The 15,684-nt window shown below is 39.5% G+C and overlaps 1 protein-coding gene across 1 annotated transcript; it reads left to right on the top strand.

Moving 5' to 3' along the window:
• The first annotated feature begins 497 nt into the window (after positions 1-497).
• Positions 498-1,252, top strand: LOC5573507 (titin). Its single transcript, XM_001654588.2, has 2 exons — positions 498-614; positions 687-1,252. Exons 1-2 carry the CDS (start codon positions 609-611, stop codon positions 1,197-1,199), a joined length of 519 nt encoding a protein of 172 aa, XP_001654638.2. The 5' UTR covers positions 498-608; the 3' UTR covers positions 1,200-1,252.
• Positions 1,253-15,684: the final 14,432 nt, after the last annotated feature.

The following is a 15,684-nucleotide window of genomic DNA, read 5'->3' as shown; positions in this document are numbered from 1 at the left end:
ACATGTGGCTATACTTTTTCCAATCAATTTCCTAGTCGCGAAGCCCGGACAACATCATCTCTAAATTTGCACGTCACCATGTCACCTAATGCGAAAAGTTGATAATTAAGCATTAACACTGATCTCCAGCAACCGCAGCACGAATCCGCGTTCACCTGATTGATCGCGCGTCCACCAATTTTTCATGCCGACCACCGAAGAGTTGATGCAACGATTAGCCACCTAAGCGCAGCGCCAAACCTAGCAATCATCCAAACGGTTTTAAAAGCTACTTTCATCACTGTTTCCAAGCATCAAGCGCGACCTTCGTCCAACGAAAGCAGCTGATTTTTTGTTTAGGTGATGCATTTTTCATTTTTCACCCATTCGGGTCCGCCCTGTTTGACCGATATATGTATGTTTGGTACTCCTCCAACAACAAACTTTGCAAAAAGCATTCGGAAGCCACCGTAAAACGATTGACTTACGAAATATTTATTCGTTGCGAGCAGATATAAAAATAACGCCATTCGATCGGTAAGACATCATTCGCTGACCACTAACTCAACAGTAAAGTTCAGTCCGTGTACCACTGGAGCGCAGTTCGTTCAATTAAGGCATCTCAAAAAATGAAGGTAAGCACTTTCGGCTGTTGTAATTACAAGCTGCAATTAAGATTGATGCGCTTCGATTTGGTTTCGTTGCAGGCGTTCGTTGTTTTGTCCATGGCTCTGGCCATCGCATCCTGTGCGGCAGTCGATGATTCTTCTAAGAAAGACAAACGTGGACTCTGGGAGGAAGGACACGGTTCTTTCGATTTTGACGATCATCATGTAGATGAACATGAAATTAAGCACGTAACCATCACCAAGAAGGTTCCAGTCCCATATCCGGTAGAGGTCGAGAAGCATGTTCCAGTTGAAGTGAAGGTGCCTTATCCAGTCGAAGTCGAAAAGAAGGTCCCGGTCTACGTGGAAAAGAAGGTTCCAGTGTACGTTGAGAAGAAGGTCCCAGTCCACGTTGATCGTCCTGTCCCATACCCAGTGGAAGTTAAGGTCCCAGTTGTCCAGAAGGAATACGTCGAAGTGCCAAAACCGTACGCAGTTCACGTTGAGAAGCACGTTCCAGTGTACATCCACAAGCCAGTGTATGTTGAGAAGCCGGTTCCTGTGACCGTTATCGTCAAGAAGCACGAGAAGAAGGGCTGGGGACTGTTCTAAAGAATGATCATGTAAAGTTGTTGAATATACGTTGTAAATAAGTCTAGTTGAAAGTTGCATGGTTATTCATTGACTCGGTAGCCTGAAATCATCAAACTCCAATAATTTAGTCGGGTCCATTCTGGGAGAGTTCCATAATTGAACAGCTCAGGCAAAAGGAATTCCACTTGTCAGCTGAAGTTTGACAGACCTAATTAGTCAGGAATTGATAATCAATGTTAACATCTTTTCCTTGATCAGCCTAGACAGTCGTTTAGCTGCGATAGCGGCTGTTTCAATTGATAAAGTATCACACTATAGGCTACCTGTTCCGGAGGGAAAAGCCCAACTTATAGGCAACACCTAATGAATGGTATGATGTGACCTCCACAATATTGTGCCCTTCCTGCACTATCTTGAGCAATTGCGCAGGTGAACTTGTTTTCTACCAAGATGCGCTTCCGTAGTTTCGAAATTTTGTCTAAATAAGTATGGTTTTGAGGATAAGTTGTTTTTTTTTTGGTTTAAACTATCAGATCTACCTATTTCACATTATGTGTTTTACACAGTATCCTGCGCTTTTTCGGGCGACTTGTTTTTTATTTCGCTGGTGGTCTTTTTCATGCTGAGATTGCGAAATGCTTAATCCTGTCTAGTTTGACAAGTGGCTACGGTTATGGTAGTTCAGATCAATCTTCAGCATAAAAGAGTATAAACGATAATTCATACCAATTAAGAAAACATTAGTCGTTTAGGATATTTATCAAACGTTAATTGTCCGAAGATCAATATTATGGCTGTGGGTATCTTTCCACTCAGCTCTGGGTTTATGGAAAGAAGTGTATCAAACAATATTCCACTGTTCTTGAAGGTTGAGCTGATACTGTTGTATATTTTCGTGAGCTAAGGCTGCATCAGTTTTACTCATTTGGTAGAAGCTGCACAATTTTCACGGCAGAACTTGACACTTCAACAGCATGTAATAGTAGGATGCGGCTTATTTTTCGAAACTTCTCAAAACCAAAACTTCATGCGATCTTCTAAATTCAAATCACATCAAAAGAGGAACCTCAAAGTTGCGACTTAAAGTAAATTTTCAAGTTTTAAAGTATAACCAGCAGTGAAGTCTTCCTAACTTTGCTATTTACTAACCACTTTTGAAGCTCATAGCACCATTATTTTTATAAATAAATTTATACAAAGTTTGTAGAACATCATGATTGTCTAAAACCACAACTAGTCTAAATTAAAAATAGTTATCTCCAAATTTATCCCCTTTTTACTAAAAATTCATCTTTGCTTGATCACAACTTCATGTATACTTAATCTATTTCAAAACTGTAGATATAACAAATTTTATTAACAAAATTGTTTTGACGTGTTTATTGAACAAAAACTGCCAAAAATAATCCAATTTTTGTCTGTTAAACGTTAATGCTGACGTGTCGATCGAGGTTAGTGTGGGAATTCATTCATTCTCTATAGCAATTGACCAGTATGGTAGGCAGAACTGGTAGGGGAACTGGGGGCAAAACGCACCACCCTCGATTTGGAGGAACCATGTGTTTTAGAATGCTTTTTTCACCCTAGATCATAAAAAGGGACAAAAATGCTTCTATTAATATATTTTTATGTGTTTTTCTCAAGAAAATCGTTAAAAACGTATAAAAACGTTTTTCGCTGTTTTCGTTGCAATTTTGTGCGATTTTCAAGGTCATTTTTTGGGTCGATAAATAATCAAATTTTCGAAACTATCGCCGAAAGCCAACTTGTGCACTGTCGTAGTTTGTATTACATTCAAAAAAATATGTTAAATTTGTCCTAAAAAAGTTTATTGAAGGACCTAAACTAAAACTCAGGGGGCAAAACGCCCACCCCTATTTCATAACACCAAAACAGCCGTTTGAATTCAAATTCTACCAAACGTAATGCCGCGTTGAAGTTACGCACAAATTGAAACCTTACAAATGTAAGGGGTGCTTCCAGCAAATATGCCTTAAAGGTACTCAACAATCATTGCTACAATAGAAATTGACTTTGAAAAGAATAGCTTGTATTTTCATTTTTTAACTCATTTATCTAGTGTATTCGAACTTATTGAACACCCTGTACACGGTATACCACCTTGAAATCGACGAATAGGTGGTGTGTAGGTACTCGATACTCACGGTATTTCTGGAGGATTTGCCGCACGAAAAAGACCTGATCTGTTGTCGAGCGAGCGGCCATCGGTAAAACCTGCATGATAACATCCCGCGAAACGGTTATGGGTGCTATGGGTGATAGACGACGGAAGATAATCTGGAATAACACCTTCTAGGCGGCGTTTAGGATAATGATGGATTACACACTACAGTTTGTCGCCCTTTTAGTAGATAGGGCATATAATGGCTCCTCCGGTAGCAGTTTCGTCTCCCAGATTATGACTATCAGCCTAAGCAGCCAGGCGCCCAACCGCTCTGAGCCCATCTTGAAGAGTTTGGCTCCGATACCATCCTTGCCAGTTGCCTTGAGCTGTTGAATTATATCTTTAACTTCCCCAATCGTGGGAGCTGGTGGATTTCAACAGTTCGCTGTGCTGACGTAGCCATCATCTTTGCTGTTTTGATTCTCTGTGCCTGTGTTCTCTGCGCCATTCAGGTGTTCATGGTAGGGCTGCTTCCACCTTTCGATCATCTCGTAATTTCGATCCCATTTCCTGGCAAAGTGTTTGGAGTTCCACGTGGAAATTGAGTCTTTATTCAACAGTTAGTCAAATGAAGAGATTCGGCGAGTTTGTTCCGGTTAAACCACTTATTTTTAATTGCGATCAGGGCTATTTCTGCATCACAGGGTAGGGTCAATTTTTTTCTTCTCGTTTCAGAGAGCGAGCAATGGCGTTTGAAACAAAGCTCGTTAGCTAAGACACAAGGAGGAAATACCTGTGCCCCATTCCTGGAAGACAAACACGAATAACGTGATATTAACTTTCTTAGCTACGTCACTTCCAACGTTGAACTCTTTCATTCACACAACACACCCAATTACAAAAAATACTAAATAACATTTACACTAAATTTGTATCTTATAGTGAATCCTAGACCTGCCTATAGTAAATCCTAGACCACTTCTGGACAAACATTTGAAAAGGGCTCAAGAGGTCTTGAGCCTTTTTTTAGAAACGTTGCTGTTGAGCCCTTTTTAGCCCGCCTACGCAAACTAACACCACTATCAGAAAGATTGGTGTTAGCTCTTCCTGATAGTGGTATTGGTGAGCGTGATCGATTCAAATCGGGCTCAACAGCGTCTTGCAAAGCCAATGATTACCAATGTCGATGTGCCCTTTTGAAATGTTTGTCCAGACTTATCCAACTCCTTGATATCTATGAGGGCGTCGGTGAGTGGCTGGCCTCTCTTGAAGTAGGTGTCATATCATCATCATCCTTTCATTTGCTCGTAACGGAGAAGATGGGCGTGGCCAGCAATGGAAATTTTCATGTCTATCCATCTCTGACTACCGATTGGACAACTATTTCTGCCAAAATTTCCATAAGTAATTTGAATAAGAATGGTAAAGTTAATAACATGACAGTTTTCAGTATGCAATCTACGTTACTACGCAAAGCAACGCATCTTCCTCGCTCATTTTCGTTGCCTCTCTGCTTAGTATTTGTTCGCTCCCTCACAAAGAGGTAAACACAGCACACTGCTCTAGAGCATGCTACCGAACTATGGTGATGTTGAGGAGTATTATCAATTGTTCTGAAAGAGCTGCGCTCTGCGAAAGAGAACCACATGGTTATTGAAATCGAGTTCACGTTATTTTCTGCGTCCATGAGTCCTCTCGTCGTGTAGGGGTAACGCGCCCTATCTAGTGAACAGGGAGTCGTGCGCTCGATTCTCACCGAGAAGACGCTTAACTTTTTCGCAAAGTTCACATCAATTTGTCCATTTAATCCAATAGCAAAGTATATGTAATCTTTAGCTTCTCGGTAGTTGTTAGTATTATCAAGCCTGGTTAGTTAATGATTCGTTCAAATAATATGGAATCAAATGGTCGAAAACCTAATTTTTGGAAGGAAGGTTTCTTATGAAGCAAAATATGAGTTTTTGTAGATCGTGTACGATTCACAGTACTATACACAATTCGGGTAAATTTCGCATTCGGATAAGTAGTGTGTATTAGAATGTAGTAATAAGAGAGCAAACCCTGGGTTTTTCCTTTCCTCTGGGGAACGCAACGTGTCCTGTTGAGCAAATGCGAGAATGACGGTACGATTTATAACAAGAACCTGAATTATTGTGCGGCTAAGAGTGGACAATATTTTCCCAGCTATTTTTTCTGTCCTCAAATCAATTCTGCTGACATGAATCCAAATCTACTTTTGCAGTTTAATAAAATATAGTGTAGAAGATATAACATATTTGATAAATGCTGGGAAAATTAGACCGAAACAGTAGCGTGTTTAAAAGCCGAATAATTGTGATAAATTGATAAATAATAATAAAAATATAAAATGATAAACAATAATAAATAAAAATTAAATATATTGTTCAAACCTCTAAATTGGTGGATAAATGCCTCTAGAGCCGGCCTTCCGATATCTTCTTCTTCTTGGCATTACGTCCTCACGGGGACAAGCCTGCCTCTCAACGTGTTTTTATGAGCACATCCACAGTTAATACCTGAGAGTTTTCTTTGCCAAAGTGACAATTTTCGCATTCGTATAACGTGTGGCAGGTACGATGATACTCTATGCACAGGAAAGACAAGGAAATTTCCATTACGAAAAGATCCTGGACCGACCGGAAATCGAACCCAGACTCCTTCAACATTGCTTTGTGGCCGCAGACTCTAACCATTCGGCTAAGGAAGATTTCCATTTCCCATATCTTATATTTCATAAATAGTTTCGCATCGTCCCAGTAGCTTGAAACTGTTACTCTCCAGCCATTGACTCTGGGTCCATCTCGGGAGAGTTTCATAATTGAACAATTTTCACAGCCGAACCGGAAGGCATTACCACTTGTCAGCTGAAGCTCTACCAACCTAATTAGAATGCAAATGAGTTGTCCTCTTCCTTGGATGCCTCTAGGGACCACCCTCTCTCACAAAACGCAGAATCTGATCATTGGAAAGTAATTTTCAACCTGACTGCATCAGGAATTAGCTATCTCATTACACAGCAGCTTTGAAGAAATGTTAGAAAACGACGTCTCATTTCCTCCCCCCTACAAGGACCAAGTAACCCGACAAATTGAAGGGGAAAAATATGCGATAATGAGGCTAGAAAGTAATTATGTCTTAAATAAATTATCCACAAGCATGAAGCTAACTTCCGGAAAGTGCGAAAAAGGGCGGAAGATTCCCCTTGAAGATACACGACAGTTATGTACTTCGGAGAGCAGCGCTGACAAGAAGCTCAACCATTCGGGCGGGAGACACCCCGAGAGTACATTCATTTTTTCACCCTCGTAGAATGGAACTCTTCATCAAAAAGTGATTTCTATTCTGTCATCAGCAGCACTTCCGCCTCCACCGGCGTCGACAACGACAAGACTTCTCAGCATGTTTATTTTGTAATCGAAAGCGATATAAATTTTATTGCAGTTTTCCCCCCATCAACCCGATGGAATACTTTTCCAGGTCAAAAGATGAGCGAAGGACTTTTCTCCCCTTCAGGAATTCAGGATTTCTAGCATGTGTGCTCGTGTTTGAATAGGCATGCCGCATCCGACCAAGTAATAATGGTTCACCAAAAATTCATTCTTACATGTGTCTCGTCATAGTACCGAAGCATCAACCGACTATCGGGCTAGGGCATGGGTTCCCAAACTTTTCGGATGCGTGGCCCACCTTGACGTCTGACATTAGACAAAAATAAGAAAGATCTCGCTTTAAGTACTATAAAAGCGTAACTACAGCGATCGATTTCTCTTAATTGATTTTCTCTTTGAGCAACAAACTTTTTTAATAATTTTCAAGATCATTGTAGCTGGTGTCGCCACTTATTAAGTCTAATAACAGTTCTGATGAGTTTAGAAATAATATCATTTCCTCATATGTAAATTATCTAAAATACAGTTCAAATGACGATCCAATATGACGGTTAGTGAGTTTCTTGAGAATAAAAAATCATCTTAACAAAGAGATAAAAACTTCTATCTCTCCTAAAATAGGGATAACTCTTCGAGCGAATCCAGAAATCATTATTTTGTTTCATAATAGCAAAACAAGAATATTTTCTCACGGTTCGCAACTCACAATTTGAGAAACTATAAACTAGGGTATATTGAAAGTAAGTTCCATTGAAAGGGGGCAAAAAGCGGTGGACCAGCTCGGAGGGGAGCGTGGTTGTAAAATCAACATTTCCACGCTCTGATTGAAAGCGTTGCCCTCCCGAATCAGCCACCCGTTGCGAAAGGTTGGATCTTTTATTGAAAACTTTTCTCTGGAATAGGAGGAAAATTGCCCGGGTAGAAATACACGGCTTCATCCCGAAGGGCACCCCCTTTGGGCGACGTAATTTGTAAAACTGGGATAAATTAGCATTCAGGTACGAAGAATAGAACAGAACACGGCTGAAGTCAATCTTCGTTTGCGGTTAATCGGTAGCTGATTTTAGGACGTTGACATGGATTGATTGGGGCATTCTTTGTGTGTTTTTATTTGCAAATCATGCATATGATTTCTAAGGGTTTCAAGATAAAATGTCTAATGAAGACCATTCCATTGGGTTATTCTGAATTTAAATGTATAAAAGATTTGGGGCCTTCTTAGTGGTTAGAGTCCACGGCCACAATCAAAGTCATCAGGCATCAAGTATCAGAAGGTCGATTCCAAAGGCACGTTTCACATCAGTTGGGAGATTTGTACCATCACCACATTTTATCATCCACCTGATGGGAGAGGAAAGAGAAAGGAAATATGGGAGGAAATAGGAGTGAGGTGCCTTGAGGAATGAAAAAGGCATAAGGGAAATAAGCTCATGCAGCTACATACCACAATGAGTTCAAACACCGTCCTAAGAACACTGCAAAACTCATGAGCATTAAGAGGTCATATAGCTCATTACCACAGCGAGCTAAGTATAACAGAATGTCTTGATGCTTCAGGCTCCTGAAATCAGTTTCACATAGTAAGTGATTAACAAGTATTTGGAATCGCATTTGCGCAAAAACTGGACAGTTACATATTAGGTGATGAGAAGTTCTATTATCGGAATCATAACCATCACACTCAAATGAGTCAGCACGCTAAATATTTGCCATGTGATAGTTGCGTCGGCAGTGGCCAGTCAACGCTCTGAACAAGAGACTGCAATTCTGCTATGGAGCAATTCCACCGAACATGACGATTTTTTTTTAAATTTAATTTTTGTATTTTTTGAATCGCTTGAAAATTTGCATACAGATTCTTTATGACCAAAAATGCTATTTTGCACCTTCAGACCGCCATTTTATACCTCGCCTTATTTTTGAGAAGGGCGTATCGGAAAATGCATGGCAAATCTTTAAAAAACTGTTACTCGAAAACGGTTTGTCCGATCGATTTGAGATCTTCTACAAAGTTGTAGGTATTGCTATATATAGTTGTATATATATATATATATATATATATCTATATATATATATATATATATATATATATATATATATATATATATATATATATATATATATACTGCAATTTTATTTCTTAATTATATCAACTACTTTCTTGTTATCGTCACAGCTCGAAAATTGTCTAACTTCAATTTGTGTTTCAGAGATAGGGATAAACGAGTGATATTTCTGAGTGCCTTGAACTGTTTTTGCATTGAACTGTTTGCAGTTGGTTAAGTTCTTGTGCAATGATATCATATTCCTCAGTAGTTGAATAACAAAAGAAGATTTGTGTAAGCTGCTCTTTTTTCCGATTTTGAGCCCAATCATATAGTTCCTTAGCATTTTTTATCGGATGTTCACGTTCTTTGGCCAGACTGTGAACCTCCTATGGCATCGCATGGCCCTTTTTCATGTGATGTTGCAAAAAAATTCCATTCAACTTCTATATCATATTTGATTTTAAATATCCGAAGAGCTGAAAAGTTTTTCCTATTTTTATACTGTGATGCAGCTCCGTCAGACATAAAATCTCGCATAACTTCTGATCTCGCCCTAAAAGCCACTGGTAACCATGTGTGTAGCTCGTTGTTACTGAGCATCTGAATGGATTTTCATGTTATTTAATAATGCTGTGGGGAAGAAAGGATCAATATCTACCTGCCCGTGATGTTGGTTTGGATGCTTATTCCTTCATTTGCTCAGAAACAACGAGCTACGCTAGTGGTTACCAATGGCTTTTAGGGCGTTATCTCAGAGTATGCGAGAAATATATCTTGTTGTGACAGTTAATTTGTGATCCAATCGCAAAAAAATCTATCATTTGAGATATGAATAAGTTGACAGATACAGAATCGTGGCGCAAATCTTCTGAAATTACAACAAAACTTAAATGATTTACTTTGCCATCTTGACGATAATATATTACAAACGGATGCAAAGTAGCTTGCTGAGCATTCCAATGATGGCTTTGAACTTCATCTTGAAGAATAAATGTGTAGTTTTCCGAAAAATCACAAATTACCACAAATTCACCTTCTATCAAATTGTTTATTGTGTTATTTAAAAATGTAGCTTGCTCTTTTTTGATGAAATCATGAGGTATTAGTTTCTTCAATTTACGAGTAAAATATGATACAAATTCATCAGGCTGCTTTAAAAAAGTTTCAATATCACACCTGTCGGTTGTGACCCACTGTTCAAATTGAAATTCGTCAATGCCATTCTCTTCGATTTCTGATAACAAGCTTCGTTCAAAGGTAGTAGAATCTGAATATGTTTCACAACAACGTAAGGTGCAATCCACTGTTTTTGTTTTGTCCATAATTCTTCCATTATGAAACATTGTGCAATAAATCACATAAGTTGTCCCCTAAAACATGTCCAAAAATAATAAAAATTTCAGATGCATTTTCATAGAAAATCGATTTTAATTTTTTTTTAAATATGTCATTATTTTTTACCGTGCATATTTTTTTCCTAATAGTCCTTAACAATACCTACAACAACCGCAAAATATATCGAAAAATTAAAAACATCAATGTTGAGGTTCTTAAGAACTATTAGCTTCAAATTTTCATTTGAAAATATCGTTTATATTTTTTACCGTGCACTCTTTTTTCAATACTTAAGCATAAATGTTTTGATCAAACGATTTAGCTACGATTCTCTCAATCAAAATATTTTTTTTCTGGAATGGAGAAACACGAAATATGCTTGGAAAGGGCCTATTTTTCTTTTTTATTTGAAAATTTTATATAAATATGAGTATATCTCGAAACTAATGTAACCTAGAAAAAATTTACTTGAGTACTTTTCGATTGCAATTTTTCTATACTTTCAAATAATCACATAAAAAATTATTGTTTTCCTCTATTTCGATTTTTTTTTTCAAAATCTGTAATATTTGAAAAAATCATAGCTTTTCTGTCCAAAATTTTTCCATTTTGAAACATTGTGCAATAAATCACATAAGTTGTCCCCTAAAACATATCCAAAAATAAAAAAAATCGAAACTGCGTTTCTGGAGAAAATCGATTTTTAAATTTTGTTTTCGAAATAAAAATAATCTGTAACTTTTTTACCGTGCATACTTTTCTCCATATAGTCCTAAGCAACACCTTCAACTTTGTAGAAGATCTCAAATCGATCGGACAAACCGTTTTCGAGTTACAGTTTTTTAAAGATTTGCCATGCATTTTCCGATACGCCCTTCTCAAAAATAAGGCGAAGTTCAAAATGGCGATCTGAAAGTGCATAATGGCATTTTTGGTCATAAAGAATCTGTATGCAAATTTTCAGGCGATTCAAAATATACAAAAATAATCGGGTTTGCGAAACGGCGTGGAACCGCTCTATGACAGATTTGTTAAATACTTTACCTCCAATGAGGAAGAAGCAGTGGAGTGGAAGAAGAAGCAATGGCTATGGATTCGTAATGAGCAAAAACGTAAACAAAAATAACTACGTCAATAATTTACACGGCTTCTTATGGAAGCTCACTCGCTTGTAGTTTTGAAATATTTTGCACCGTACACGGATGTCACGCACACTATATGTCTTTTTCTACACCTAGGTGTAGTAATATAGAGTAAATGAAAAAATATGTATATATTTTGGTTTAGTTTGGCGTACGCAGCAGGTACGCATAACGGAAACGAACACGAAGATTATGTTAACAACGGGAACGGACGCAGAGTCACCGCTGACTCGGCGTTGCCGAATGGATGCAGAAAAGAAATACGTCGATCGCATCGTAGCAGCTGGTGAACTGGAACGAAGCGAAGTGAAGGAAAGAAAAAGAGAGAGAGGCTGTATGTCGGGAGTGTCTCGCACTCTGGTCGGTATCGATGCGCGTCCTCTTCAGTCTAATGACGATTTTGGTCGCGGACGGATTGCCTTCGGTTTGTGCGTGAGAAAAAAACCAAGAAATAAAAAAAAAGATAATGGCTGATGTTGCCATGAGTGAAAAAAAAAAGTTTTATTTTGAAGAAATACGACACTAGGTATATATTTACATTGCTTCGCCACCCTTAGAGATGGCTCTTGTTTGACGTCACTACTCCAAACCATTCCAATATTGTTTGTGCTGAGTAGCCGCCGCGATGAATTCTTATTCATCTGAAGCTTCACCCAGCATGTCGAAATTGGCTAGCGAGCTAGCTGATTGCACTCCACTACTTCGATAGTGCAGGTAAGGTCGACCAAGCAGTGAAGCGAGCGAAGGAAGTTCGGCACGTCCACTGCAAGGTCTCCAACTCCGAAGAGTTCCTGGTAGAGATGGGAGAACGGAAAGCGGATCAGTGTGTCCGGTTCAGCGAATACAAGGAGTCCGGCACCGAGCGCGTATTGGAGATGGTGTGGAGTCCGGCAAGCGACGAATTTTCATTCTCTACTAAGTTGAGAGACGATCTAGAGCCGTTTCACTTTGGCAAGCATTTTCCGATAAAAAGGGTCATGATGAGCTGCGTAATGAGCTTTTTGATCGGCTTGGCCTACTGTCCGTCTTCACATTTTATGGCTAGTGAAGTGGATGCGAGTGGGACCAGCTGATCGACGAAGATTGTATAGAGAAGGGGAACAAATGGATCAGAGATTACCATAGGTCGAGGCCCCAGCAACACACTTGTTATAATTGTGTATTATCAACAGATATATGACCAAAACTAGTCATATATAAGTTGATAATACTCAATTATAGCATGTGTGTCGCTCGGGGGGTGTTCGCATTCCCCATTTCTTTCAGGGATGGCATATTTTAGACTACAGCAGCCTTCCGCTCCACGTTTTCGTCTACGCAAGCATGGACGCGTACGGTGCAGTAGCACACGTCCGCATCGAGACGACAAACGGTTAGAGCTGTAGGCGATTAGAGCTGCAGGCAGCAGTCCTTGGAGCAAGACTGGCCAATTCTGTCGTCGACGTTCTTTTCCTCGAGGAGAAGCAATGTTTCATGTCCAACTCGAGGACTGTCTTGACGTGGATCCTCCGACCACCGTCGATACAAGCAGTATGTGGCGTTTAAGATCGTCGAAATCCACAGAATGACGAGACTTGCGAAGAGGCGTTGGGTGTCAACAAAGTGCAACGTAGCTGATGCGTTGACCAAGAGGGGAAAGGGAACACTTTGTGTCCCGATGGCTTATGGTTCCGTACCCCCAAAGAAGTTCAAACGAGTCTGCAGCTTCACAATATTTCCGTGACCAAACAACAGCGGATCCACTGCGGTTCTCGAAGTGGATCTCGGTTCGCATCGAGCTGCAGGATGATCCGAGATGGTTTGAAGATCCAGGTCGATCCAAGCCCGGCTACAGTGAAGGAGGTGGTGAAGAAGGAAAGTCGCTAGACTGTAGTATACCATTGTAGCACTAAACCTAATAGCGCCTTCCGCTTTTTTACTAGCGCTGCCTTCTCTGTACATTAAACCTAATGTCGGAAGTTGTGCGCTGAATATATTATCTGATGATATATACAGCGCACTACTTCCGACATAAGGTTTAACGTGCAGGAAAGCGCTAGTATAATAGCGGATGGCGCTATTCGGTTTAGTGCTGGAAGGAGTATACTACTGAAGTGTGACGAGTACCCAACAGCGGAGTCGTTCCTCTGGTGATCGGCTGAATCCGACCAATTCGAAGACGAAATTAGGACTTTGAAGAAGAACCAACACATCAACATCACCAGTTGGAGAAGTCCAGTAGCTTGTACAGCCAGTGCGCATCGTACCTTCGTGCTGTGCGTACACGAATTCTCTCTGCTCTTGGAAGTTTTCTTAAAAACTACCTAAAGCAATAAAACAGTACTTTTCAGTGCTACAAAAACAGTACTTTTCAGTGCTAAAATTAAAAACGGTACTTTTCAGTACTATTTTTTCTACTATTGATCCCTTTACGATCCTTGTTTGGACCCGTGCCTTCGATTTTTCGTTGGACCCGTTGGCGAAAGCTAGCGGTGGTAATCCTTCTTGGACACCGTCTTGGGAAAAAACCTTTCGAAGGTCACGTCTTCTTTCGTTTATTAATTAAACATGGTATCAACAACAAACAAAAGGAAGGGTGAATCTCTGAATTCACTACTTCCTTCCAAAATAGTGGGTTTTAAAACTGTCACTACACGTGGCAAGAGTGGAAGAAAGGACGCTTCCCCGGAATGCGAACTTTCTTCCAAGGGTGAAATGAATAATTGTATCGAAATGAGCAATCAGTTCGATGCTTTAGACAAATTTTCCGAACACCAAATCGAAGCAGCCTCTAGCCCAGGCTCTTTGATTCAAGTGAGGAAGCAAAGAGTACCGCCTAACGTGGTCAGTTGTTCCGAATTTGGGGGATTTAGGCAGGAGATCTTGAACTCCATTAGGGGAATCAAGGTTTCCTTCCAAATCGCAAAGAAAGGAGACTGTCGCGTTTTGCCGGAAACTCTTAAAGATCGTGAGCTTCTTCTCAAACATCTTGAAGAGAAGAAGCACAATTGTTTTACTTATGACGACAAAACTGAACGTTTGTTCAAAGTTGTCTTGAAAGGTCTCTCAAGTGACTATAAATCACCTGAAGAGATCAAAAATGGAATAAATGATTTACTTGGATTTTCCCCAGTCCAAGTAATCATTATGAAAAAGAGAACCCAATCTGGCATTGTTCGGAAAGGGCTTTCTCAAGAATTTTATTTAGTTCACATTAACAAAAAAAGAACTAAATAATATTAAAGCTTTAGAAAAAGCAAAACTTTTGTTTGATGTCCGTGTGACATGGGAACATTTCCAGAAACCTGGAGGAAATTACCAGAACCCCACTCAGTGCCGTCGGTGCCAAAAGTGGGGTCATGGTACAAAAAATTGTCGCATGGATGCTAAATGCATGATTTGCGGAGGTTCTTCTCACGCTAAGGACGTCTGTCCAGTGAAGGAAGATACCACCAAATTCATATGCTGTAATTGCGGGGCTAACCATAAGTCCAATTTTTGGAATTGTCCTTCACGCAAAAGGGTCATTGAGGCTCGTGCCAGGCAGATGAAAGATAATATCCGTTACGATAACGGTCGTTTCCGGAATTTGCCTGGTAGAGTATCGAACAATGCTCATTTTTCAGTTAACGATCGCTTGATCATGAATCATACCCATCAGGAAGATCATAATCATGCTCATTCACAAACTAATTTTAATCCGTCGGGTAGCCGTTCGAATCTTTCTATTTCGAATGTATCTACCCACGGTAAATCCTTTGCCGATATCGTAGCAGGAAATTCGAACTCCTCCCCTGTTCGATCCATGGGTACCCATTCTACTTGTTTCAAATCAAATGGAAAAAACCCTACCGCCACAGGTAACTCCGCTTCTTCGTCTACCGGAAATTCTAATGGGAAATCACATGACATGTCTGCCTCTGATTTTAATTTTCTAACTGAACAATTGAATCTAATGATTGATGCAATGTTCAAAGCCACCACTATGACTGAAGCAGTCCAAGTAGGTGTAAAATTTACAATTCAAATGGTTATTGGATTACGTTTTTCTAATGGATCCAAATAATAATTTAAATATTTTAAATTGGAATGCTCGTTCTCTGAATGGTAAAGAGGACGAGCTGTTTAATTTTCTTACGGTTAATAACGTGCATATAGCAGTTATTACTGAAACGTATTTAAAACCTGGATCTAAACTCAAAAGAGATCCTAACTTTTTTGTTTATCGTAATGATAGACTTGATGGGGCATGTGGGGGAGTTGCAATCATCATTCATAGGCGTATAAAACATCAACTGTTTTCATCATTTGAAACTAAAGTTTTTGAAACTTTAGGTGTTTCTGTTGAAACACAGTTTGGTAAATATACTTTCATAGCTGCCTATTTGCCTTTTCGATGCTCTGGACAGCAAGTTAATTTGCTCCAAACTGACTTGCGTAAATTGACTCGCAATAAGTCAAAAT

The sequence above is a fragment of the Aedes aegypti genome, chromosome 2 (genome assembly GCF_002204515.2).
Source record: "Aedes aegypti strain LVP_AGWG chromosome 2, AaegL5.0 Primary Assembly, whole genome shotgun sequence".
Taxonomy (NCBI): domain Eukaryota; kingdom Metazoa; phylum Arthropoda; class Insecta; order Diptera; family Culicidae; genus Aedes; species Aedes aegypti.
Note: the sequence above shows the minus strand (reverse complement) of the source record. Positions and strands in the feature narration are given on the sequence as shown.